This window comes from Orycteropus afer, unplaced genomic scaffold, assembly GCF_000298275.1.
Source record: "Orycteropus afer afer isolate SDZICR_OR568_19922 unplaced genomic scaffold, OryAfe1.0 scaffold00001, whole genome shotgun sequence".
NCBI lineage: Eukaryota > Metazoa > Chordata > Mammalia > Tubulidentata > Orycteropodidae > Orycteropus > Orycteropus afer.
In genome coordinates this window covers 32,322,700-32,334,134 of record NW_006921588.1, presented here as the reverse complement: position 1 = coordinate 32,334,134, position 11,435 = coordinate 32,322,700, and the positions used below count along the sequence as shown (strand labels likewise).

The following is an 11,435-nucleotide window of genomic DNA, read 5'->3' as shown; positions in this document are numbered from 1 at the left end:
AAAAAAAAAAAAAAACTTAATCATTTACTAAGCTCTGACACTGTGGTGTCCTGGCAAATACTTTAGGTTAGGCTTCAGAAAAGCCAGGTAGTTTGTAATTGGCTGTTAACCTGAAAGTTGGTGGTTTCAACATGCCTAGTGCCTCCAATGAAGAAAGGCCTGATGAACTGCTTCCAAAAAGATTACAGCCAAGAAAAGCCTTTAGACCAGTTCTACCCTCACACATGACGTCACCAGGCGTCAGCATCAACAGCAACAGGTTTGAGTTTTTTGGTTGGGACAAGTTAAATAAGGTTTCCTAGGTCTTAGATTTCCTTCCTTATTGACCTCACAAGTTGTGTGTGTATATCTGTGAATTTCAACTAAGAAAACGTGATACCATTTTGGTAACTAATACTGCAATTATAAGGTTCTACTAGAACTTCTAACAGGATCAGACTGCCTAGATTTGAACCCCAATCTGCTAGCTGTATGATCTTGAGCAAATTTAAGTTCTCTGTGTTTTGATTTGCTTCTTTGTAAAATAGAAATAATAAGAATAGCTGCCTCATATAGTTATTGTTGTTGTTGTTGTTATGTGCCATTGAGTCAGATGGGTATTTAAATGAGCTAGAAATTTAAACGAGCTAGTATAGCAACTGGCAACAATATTATACATAAAATCCTTATATGTTGTTGTTGTTAGATGCCATCAGTTCAGCTCCAACTCATAGTGACCTTATGTGCAACAGAACAAAACACTGCCTAGTCCTATGCCATCCTCACAGTCCTTGCTATGCTTGAGCCCATCATTGCAGCCACTGTGTCATTCCATCTTGTTGAGGGACTTCCCCTTTTTCGCTGAACCTCTACTTTACCAAGCATGATCTTTCTCCAGGGAACTGTTTCCATCTGATGACATGGCCAAAGTAGGTGAAACAAAGTCTGGCCATTCTCACTTCTAAGGAGCATTCCAGCTGCATTTCTTCCACGACAGACTTGTTCCTTCTTCTGGCAGTCCATCATATTTTCAGTATTCTTTACCAACACCACAATTCAAAGCCATCAACTCTTCTTTGGTCTTCCTTATTCATTATCCCGCTTTTACATGCATATGAGGTGATTGAGAATACCATGGCTTCAGTTAGGCCCACTTTAGTCTTCAAGATGACATATTTCCTCTTTAAAACTTTAAAGAAATCTTTTGCAGTAGATTTTCCCAGTGCAATATGACATCTGATTTCTTGACTGCTGCTTCCATGGGTGTAAATGTAAAATGAAATCCCTGACAACTTCAATCTTTTCTCCTCTCCATTTATCGTGATATTGCTTATTGGGACACTTGTGAGGATTTTTGTTTTCCTTTATGTTCTTTATTTATTGTTTTCTTTATGTTAAGATGTAATCCCTACAGAGGACTTTGATCTTCATCAGTAAGTGCTTAAAGTCAACTTCACTTTCAGCAAGCAAGGTTGTGCCATGTGTGTATCACAGATTGTTAATAAGGCTTCATCCAATCCTCATGCCAAAGGCTTATATAATCCTTCTTCCCAGATTATTTGCTCAGCATACATATTGAATAAGTATGGTGAAAGATTACAACCTTGCCGCACACATTTCCTGATTTTAAATGCACCATCCCCTTGTTCTATTTGAAAGACAGCCCTTTGTCTGTGTACAGGTTCCTCATGAGCACAATTAAGTGTTCTAGAATTCTCATTCTTTGCAATGTTATCCATAACCTGTTATGACCAAACAGTCAAACGCCTTTGGATAGTCAATAAAACACAGGTAGATATCTTTCTAGTATTCTTTGCGCTCAGCCAAGATCTGTCTGACATCAGCTATGCCTTGTTCCATGTCCTCTTCTGAATCGAGATTGAATTTCTGGAAGCTTGCTGTCAATATACTGCTACATCTGTTTTGCAATTATCTTCAGCAAAATTTTACTTGCATGTGATATTAATGATACTATATGACAATTTCCACATTGACAGTGAGTTTGTTTTTTTGATTTAATTTTTATGGGAGCAGATGGTCAGATCTTTCTCCCACAGAACTACTGTGTGCGTTCAAACTCCCATCCTTTCAGTTAGCAGCTGAGTGCTTAACCATTGTACCACCAAGGCTCCTATCAAAACTCCTAGAAAGTGAAAGGGTGACATAAGCTTATTTTTAATCCATATCTTGTTTTACTTTTCTCTCCCTTTTCTCTCTTCCTCACCACCTCCCATTTCAATCATGCGATCAGTAAGAGAGGGAGAATCACACATCACACACTGGCACCTATTATAAGGCAAACTTTGTACTTCATCTGCTCAGCAAAGTCAAAATGCCTCAAAATTGTTTTGTATTATTCAACACAACTGCTTTGCATTCTGATTTGGTTTACACATAGGTAAACATCCCCTTCTAGCACTAAATATGCAGTCAGAGTATCGTTTTCTTATAGGCATGATGACCCTGTGAGTGCCTTGCCAGCCCAAATGCGGATGCTCAGCCTTGCCTTCTTAACGTTCTGTGAGATAGAGGCCCGAGGAACTTTTAATACTTTAGAAACGAGAGGGCGCTAACATTAAGACAAAAACTGCCCTATCACAAATGGCAACATCCACTGATAGACACACAAAAGTAATAAGGAGAATAAAGCTAGCTCAGCTGTTTGCTTACCCCAAGAATCTCACTGAATAAGAAGGCATAGAGGGGTGTGACCGTCCCATTGACAGATGCACTCACAGACCCTACCAGCATGTAGGGCCACTCGGGAGCATTGAATTTCAGAATCCTCCTGACTGGAGCAGGTTCAACTTCCTCTTCCACAGGAATATCCATGCCCTTAGAGGGAAAGAGAGTGACAGTAATCATCCAAATATGTACCTAGATATTTTACACACACTCTTTTATTACACAGAGACCCTTTGCATTCATAGACTAAAGAGTTTTTATTTGATTGGTTATGTGTGACCTCAAAGATCTATGCAATGCAGTGATTTTTAATTTTGCAAGGATTGGTTTTGAATGGGATGCAGACTGAGCCCAGAGGACTGTTTATCTGAAGGTGAGTTTGTAGTCCTCATTTCACAATCACATATGTATTAACTTTTAGGGAGCAATGAATATGATGCATTGTTCAGAAAAATAACTCCCAATTAAAAATAAATAATAAAAATAAACAACTGTGTCATAGCAATATTTATACATGTGAATATTTATAAAACTTTCAAGATGTATCCTTCATAAATGTCAAGCTCTACAACCTAGACACTGGCTAAGTTCTAAGGCAGGTCACTATTTTGAAACAGGGCAAAATTATTAAAAAATTTATAATGTAATGTCAACAGTTATCTTATAAACATTTTCAGTAAGGCTTTTCTTAACTAGTGCCCAAAGGGAAATGATAATCCACTTGGATTTCTAAATTCACATTTTCTTAACAAGGAGTAAAAATTAGTCAATATTTTCCTATTCTGATCTCCTTAATTGTCAGAAGTGTCAGGAAGTAGGAAATGTTTATCCTTTCAAGACAAATATTATATCCTGAACCCCACCATTTTTATCATCATTTTTCTCCTGCTATAGATATTAATTGGTGTTTGGTCCTCAATTCACTTACTCAATAATTTGTTAAATTTATTACCCGCTTTCCTTGAGAAAGGATTTTAGGTGGCTTATATAGATTTGCATTGAATTTTTTTGCCTGTTCTATTAAAATATACTAAAAATAGCTATAGCAAATTAACTACAAAACTATTAGTGCTCTCTTTCATAATTCATCCGTTAGGCAGCTGAATATCAGCTAGAGGCAACAGCAAGGAACTTCAAATACTTTCCCTTTGTTTACAAAATCAAAGACCACATTACCACTTCAATTTAAATAAAAGCCTAGTGTCATGTCCATTTCATCATAGTTGCAAGCCAAATAGAATGAAGGAAGCCTACTCAGACTGGTGATAAATTTGTTATTTTCTCCATTTTAAGTTTTTTTTTGGCTTGTCCTCCACATTTGCACTTCATTATTACTATTTTCTCATGCTGCCAATCTTTCTGCTCAAATATTTCATCTCTGACAGCTTACTAACTCTAAACAATCAATGTCAGAGGCAAAACTATGCCTAGGAAGGCATAACTTGAACAGGCATAGCAAAAATGAGCTTCCAGTCTGGGCCCAACACTTATCAATGGAATGTATCACCAAACACTTCACCTCTCTGGGTCTTAGTTACTTTATCCTCAAAATGAGGGAAGTGGACCAGGTTGTTTTGGGGAGATATCTCTCCATCGATCTCTTGCATTTCTTCATGTCCTGTGAGCAGAGATATTGACTGTCTTTGTCTATTTTTTCAAGGATGTTTGTATAGCAGTCTTCCAAGACAGAGATAGTGTCTTCCTCTTAAGAAAAGAGCAAATGTGCTTACTGTCTATTATAAAAGATTCAGCTTCCTCAAAGTCAAGATTACTCTCTTGAAATGCCCTACTTCATTTGCTTGTCCCTTCTGACTCTCTTTACATCACCTTGTGGAAATGTGGGGTTGAGTTAGGGAACTAGCGCAAATATTGGACTGTGGCTACTGTTATGGTTGTGAGTGATAAAGTCCTTTTTCTCTGACCTAGGGATCTCAGGTACGACACCAGCATCCATAAAATTATGCTAGGCTAACTTGTCACCTTGCAAGTAGAATAAAATATCAGCTCCTTCACAATTCTAGACAGTTGATGTCCAGATCAGACTAGTCATCTAATTCACAGGAGATGATTGAAAATACGTATTTTGGGGTTCCAACACAAGAAATTATGATTTAAGTATAAGTGTGACTCTGTGTTTTGAAAAATACTCCTTAAGTAATACTAGTAAACAAAACCAGTTTCTGAGACCCTTAGATCATGTCCAAAATTCCTTCCAGTGCTAAATGTCTAAGATTCTGTAATTATATGTTTTAAAAGTGCCAACTATGCTGTACCATCTGGGGGTACACTGAGAAACTCATAAAAATGCCTTAAACTAAAAACAAACTCTGACATCCAGTCGATTCCAACCCATAGCGACTCCCATTGTGTTTCCAAGATGGTAAATCTTTACAGAAGTAGATTGCCCAGTCTTCCTTCTGAGGAGTGGCTGGTGGGTGTGAACTGCCAACCTTCTGGTTAGCAGTCAAATGCCTTAGGCACTAAGCCACCAGAGCTCCTAAAAATGTATCAACACTCAATGAATTCTGGCTGCTCTCCAGTGATATTAACTACTAGTTGCTGTGGAGTCAATTCCAACTTGGCATCTCCATGTGTTATGGGTTGAATTGTGTCCCCCAAAAATATGTGTTTTAAATTCTAACCTCTATGCCTGTGGTAATAATTCCATTTGGGTATGGGTTGTCTCTGTTATGTTAATGAGGCAGGATTTGTGTAGGGTATCTTAAGTTAACCTCTTTTGAAATATAAAAGAGATTAAACACATAAACAAAGCAGAGATAGGGGAAGACTGGTGCCACGGCACATAGAGATCTCCAAGGAACTATGAAACAGAAGATAAGGAGATGAGGACCTTCCCTCAGAGCCCAGAGAGCTCTGGTAGCATAGGGCCTAAGGCACTTGACTGCTAACCAGAAGGCTGGCGGTTCAAACCCACCAGCCACTTCCCAGAAGGAAGGTTGGGCAATCTACTTCTGTAGTGATACCGCCTCAGAAACCCAAGGAGGTGTCACTATGAGTTGCATCCAACTCAACGGCACATAATAACAACAAAAACAACAGGAGAGTGACATGAATTCGGATTTCTAGCCTCCTAAGCTGTGAGAAAATAAATTTCTATTTGTTAAAGCCATCCACTTGTGGTATTTCTGTTATAGCAGCACTAGAGAACAAGGCACCATGTGTATCAGAGTAGAAACTGTGCTAAGGAGTCCCCAGGGATATTAATTTTCCACATTCACTGGAAACACTCCCCTAGGGTTGGTCCACCCACAGTCTGGCATGTTGAAATTTTCCTTGTTATTCTGACTTCAAGGTATTTCTAACTCTAAGCAATAACATCTAAGACATTTGAAAGCAATATAAAGTAATTTTTTCCTGTAGTTCTCATTCAAAGATAAACTAATAAGAAGCAAAATCAATTAATCTGAAAAATTTTCTTTTGTCCCTCTACACTAAATATTTGACTTTAAAGCAAACTGTTGTCTAAGCCCCCAAAAAAACATTCAACAGTCAAATCTGAATGATGCAAAACTAGAAAATCCCAGAATAATTGAGATATGATAGAATTTTATTAATATTATTTTATTCCTCTACTATGTTAAATGGGAGCTCTGGTAGCATAGTGGCTAAGGCACTTGACTGCTAACCAGAAGGCTGGCGGTTTCAAACCCACCAGCCACTCCTCGGAAGGAAGGTTGGGCAATCCTACTTCCGTAGTGATACTGCCACGGAAACCCAAGGAGGGGTCGCTATGAGTCAGGGCTGACTCGACGGCACATAACAACAACAACAACAACTATGTTAAATAGGTACAAGAACAGTAGAGAAATAAAATAAAATGATATAAAACAAAAAGTCATTCTGCAAAGAAAGTTTTTTTTTCCCCTCTGATTTTACAAAGTTAATATAAAGAGGAGATGGATAAATTAACAGCAAATCAGTAACTCACAGAGATAATTATACAAGTTTATATGTGTTTCCTCACCGCAGAGATCATACCTCAACTACAGCACTATCATGTTGCACAATGTATATTTGTTGAGCATATTAAGAAGTGTACTGGCAGCAACTCTAGGAAGGAGATGGACAATAGCCCTCATTTATCTTTGTATCTCCAACACAACACTGGCCACAAAATAGGTGTGCAGTCAGTGTTTTGTGGATGAAAGAATGAATGAAGCTTTTGTACCCATGAGTCATACAGGCAAAAATACGTACTATATTTTAAAAACTGTTTGTGCACCTATATGATGGTTCTGTGCTAGACGCTGGTTTTGCCCAGTTTCTTTCCTTGGGCCTCTTTGTGTAGGCCAGATGAAAATTTAACTTGCTACTTCAATGCCATGTCCTGCTTGCTATACTTTGTTACACTGGCCTTGCCTGAGAGTAACTTCTAATATATCTTGCCTAGAAATGGTACATATGATAAAGGAGCAGAAAGTCTCCAAATTAGCCAATATTGATAGTCATTTCCATGGGTCCTGTCTCTGCCTTATCTCTTACCCAGTGCCTAAACCCTAGATGATAAATTGGCTGTGATGAAGTTTCAGATTTCTGATAACCGACCCTGACTTGATCTAGTCTGCACTCTGCCCTGTTTTCTAGTTTCAGTGAAAGTGATGCTTAGATCAGAGACCTAGAGAGCCTCTAGCTTACAGGCTTCTCCTGATCCTGAGCTTACTTTGACCTCACTTATGAGAACCAAGAGCATGGGTTGGAGAACCAGAGGAAATGGGCTATCGTCTTAGTTTTGTCACCAGAAAACTATGAGACCTTGGGTGAGTCACCCCACTTAGAGTTTGCAACACAGGCTTATGATACCTCTCTCTTCAATTTTCAGAATCAATACTATAAGAGACCACAAGGTGGAGATAATTCCTCTATGTAACTGTACTTTTTTGCATTGCAACATAAGATTTCCCAGTTGTCAGAAGGTAAGGTCAGGGCTTCTCACTCAAAATGAGAATAAGAAAGAATTGACCAATGCTTGGACTTGCAGAATTTAGGGAAGTATTAAGATAAAATACCAAACTGAGCATCAGTTACTCATGCAATGTTATTTGGAATTAGAAATTCCATAAGTAAAATTTTATTAACCTTGATTCCATCATTTCCTTTTAAAAAATAATTATTTAAATCTAAAGGACTATATTACAATGATTGTACAAATGAAAAGTGTTAATATAAGCATCAGATCTTTTCTTCTTGGGGTTTGGAAAAATCACATTGGCTTCCCTTCCCCCCACGCCCCCTTTCTTCCTTTCCATTTCCCTTGACTAGAGAGAATACAAAATGACAGAGTTTTAAAACTACAGTGGTTTACATTTGAGTTTAATTATTCCATTTTAATTCATAATGCTGATGAGTAAAATACTGTGTGAAATATTTTATCACTTTAAAATTAATTCCTATACTTTATTTGGGAGCTCTGGTAGCATAGTGGCTAAGACACTTGCCTGCTAACCAGAGGGCTGGTGGTTCAAACCCACCAGTCACTCCTCGGAAGGAAGGTTGGGCAATCCTACTTCCGTAGTGATACTGCCTCGGAAACCCAAGGAGGGGTTGCTATGAGTCAGGGCCGACTTGATGGCACATAACAACAACATACTTTATTTAAGTTTCCTTTTATTTAAGGGCTCCCTTCTGAGATTTTTCCTGCATCATGAGAACTTTATGCCCACTCCACAACTCCAGGGAATCCTATTGTCCTCTGTGACTGTGATCCACCACCTACCAGTTTCAACAACTGTAAAAAGGTCAAGTCCTCCCTCCCTCCCTCTCTCCTTTCTCCCCTCCCTTTCATCCTTTCTCCACCCCTCCTTTCTTTGGCAAAGTTATACCCAGAAAAGGAAAAGAAAAAATTAAAAAACGGAATACTACTGATAGCTGTTGTGCCTCAAATTTCAGTGTAGTGTTTTTCTTTCTCCCTGAAACTTTGTAAAAATCTTATTCTTACAAAACACATATTGTAGACATTAGTAGCAGTGCCATGGACATAAATGAAACACCTACTTGTAGAAGAGGAATTGAATTTTAATGGCAAGATGCAGTAAGGTGCTTGCTAAATATGCTTCCTCTCATTGATGCATGCCACTCCTCTTGAGAAAAAGTGTTCTATTAAATTTATTTAAACCCACACTATTAGACTGGGCAATCTACTTCTATAGAGATACTGCCTTGGAAACCCAAGGAGGAGTCGCTATAAGGCAGAATCAACTTGATGGCAGTGAGGTTTTTTGTTTTTTGTTTTTTTAAATTATTATTATTAGATAATGAGACCTCTACTTATTCAGTATTATTATATTAAAATAAAAAGAGAGACTTAATAATCTCTCTGTCATAGTCATAAGGTCACATATAGTTCCATACTTTATTCTGAACTTGCCCATTGTGGACTAATGCATACAATTGTTTCCTAAGTGGATTCTTATGTTGGAATTTTATTGAAGACAATTTGAAATTACATCATGCTTAAGGATGTGCCTGTCATTAAAATATTCTCTGATTTATATGTGTTGATAAATCTTGCAACTTGGGTTTATTTTAAATCCTTAAAGTCCTGCTAGGTGCAAGGCACTAGGTGCCCCACTTGACACAAACACAAATAAGATATAGCAATTAACTTCAAGAAGCTTATAACTTAGTAAGGTAATCAGATAAACATTCAAATAAGAAATATTTAAAATAAGACTTAATAAGAAAATTGCCATGAGAAGATTCAAACGAAAGGTAATAGGGATCAAAATGAGAGTATCAGAGCTGTACAGTGAAGTGTTGTCAGGAAGGCTTCCAAGAGGACAAATGGTCACCTTATGTGAAAGTTAGTACCTGCAACAGCTTTGGATACATGCCTACAGCCTTATGAAGAAAGCTTTATATTGTTATATGTGTTCATTCTCCTAATATCTCTTTAATTTTTTATGTTGTTTTGAAATATATTTGTGCAAACAAATGTCAAAAAAATCTAATCAGGCTCTGTTAATTCAAAATGGGTAATAATTTGTATAAGGGCTAGAACTATCGAAGAACCTTTGTTGAACGAACACTTTTGCCAAGGTTATTATAATGTAAGAGAAGATTTTTAAATTTGAGGAAAACAAAAGTGTTTTCAGATATCTTAAAAAACAAACAAAAAAACTTTAAAAAAACACTTGTCCATAAGCAAATGATCTGCTAAAACCAAAAAGCCAAACTCACTGCTGTCAAGTCAGATCCGACTCATAGCGACCCCCCATTGGGTTTCTGAGACATTATTACTATGGAAGTAGATTGCCCACTCTTCCTTCTGAGGAGTGGCTGGTAGGTTTGAACCACCAGCCTTCTGGTTTGTAGTCAAGTGCCTTAGGCACTATGCTACCAGAGCTTCCAAATGATCTGCGAAGTACAAATAATTACACTGTATTTATTAAAATGATTCCTCTAAGAACTATTAATTTACCTTTAGTAGCCCAGTTTTAGTTACCATATATTTTTAAAAGTAACAATTAACTAATCTACATTTCTTTTAAAACATTTTATAAAATTAAGAGTTTCCATTAAGTCCACATGGGTTCCCCTATTTAGCCTGACTTGGTGAAACATTATTAGCTATATGCCTAGCAAACTCGTATTTTCAGATTTAAAGGGCATGCAATGGTCCCCAGGAGAGGCTTCTTCCATTCCCCCACAAGCAATTGGTGCCTGACCTTTCTGTTTTCTTCATAAGGAGGCTTATGTTCTACAACAGTTACCGGATGTTCATGTACCAGGTAAGAAAGCTGAGAGTTGGAGCGCTGCCGGATGGAAGCTCTGCAAATAAACAGAAAGATGAATCTATAGATTGTGGGCAGATTGGAATAGAACTCAACTGGTTTCCAAATTTACATCATGTGTGTCAAATAAACAGAAATGTGTGGTAGGTCACATGGCAACGGGGTCAGGAAGCTCCCTGGTTAAGTTTGACAGAGCTATCCTAAAACCAAACCCATTACCATTGAGTCATAGCAACCCTACCTGACAAAGTAGAACTACTCCACAGGCCTGCCAAGCTGTAAGGTTTACAGAAGCAGACTGACATTTTTCTCCTGAGAAGTGGCTGGTGAGTTCGAACTGCCAACATTTTGAGTAACAGCCAAGTACTCTAACCATCACACCACCAGGGCTTCTTCCAACCTATCCTTAGGGCAGAGCTCTTCAGGTAGATTGCTAAGGAAGTTGGGGTTGGAGGGGACAAGCTCTTGTAATTGCTGGACCCTGGTTCAGAGTGCAGCCAGGGAGGGAGCAAGAGAAGAGGAGGAAAGTTGTCCACCAGTCTACCAACAAAAAGAAAAAAGTCCAAGACTCAAATACATTCCAAACCCACATGATTCTGCTGATTTCCACCATGACAAAGGTCCATCATCTCTAATATACACCTTCCTCCAGGTTGTAGGTTGTAGTTTTGATTCTGTCTCTCTTTTAAGTCTATACCTGATATTTACTTTAGTGTGAGACCACCTGGATACAATGAGCTGTAAGAGGAAATGGGCCCTTAATGAGGATTTTCTCCAGATGATGTAGCACCCCCCAGAGAGAGGTATTTAGTTAACAAATATCTGATTGAAATATAGATTGATATGTTCATTCATGTATTCATTCAACAAAGGCTTATTGGACACCTACGACATGCAAAGCAATGTCAGGTGCTCTGTGTGTGTGTGTGTGTGTGTGTGTGGTGGAAGGATGAGTTACAAATATTGGTCAATCATAGACTTTACCCTCCAAAAAAACACACAAAAAACAAAAACCATTGC

General features: G+C 38.0%; 1 protein-coding gene across 1 annotated transcript in view; it reads right to left on the bottom strand.

Moving 5' to 3' along the window:
• Positions 1 to 11,435, bottom strand: part of ABCB11 (ATP binding cassette subfamily B member 11) — a 99,396-nt gene that overhangs the window by 32,081 nt on the left and 55,880 nt on the right. Inside the window, exons 17-18 of the mRNA XM_007945836.1 lie at positions 10,350 to 10,452; positions 2,650 to 2,814 (exon numbers count right to left, since the gene is read on the bottom strand). Coding sequence (XP_007944027.1) covers positions 2,650 to 2,814; positions 10,350 to 10,452 — 268 coding nt within the window. The remainder of the gene's footprint in view (positions 1 to 2,649; positions 2,815 to 10,349; positions 10,453 to 11,435) is intronic.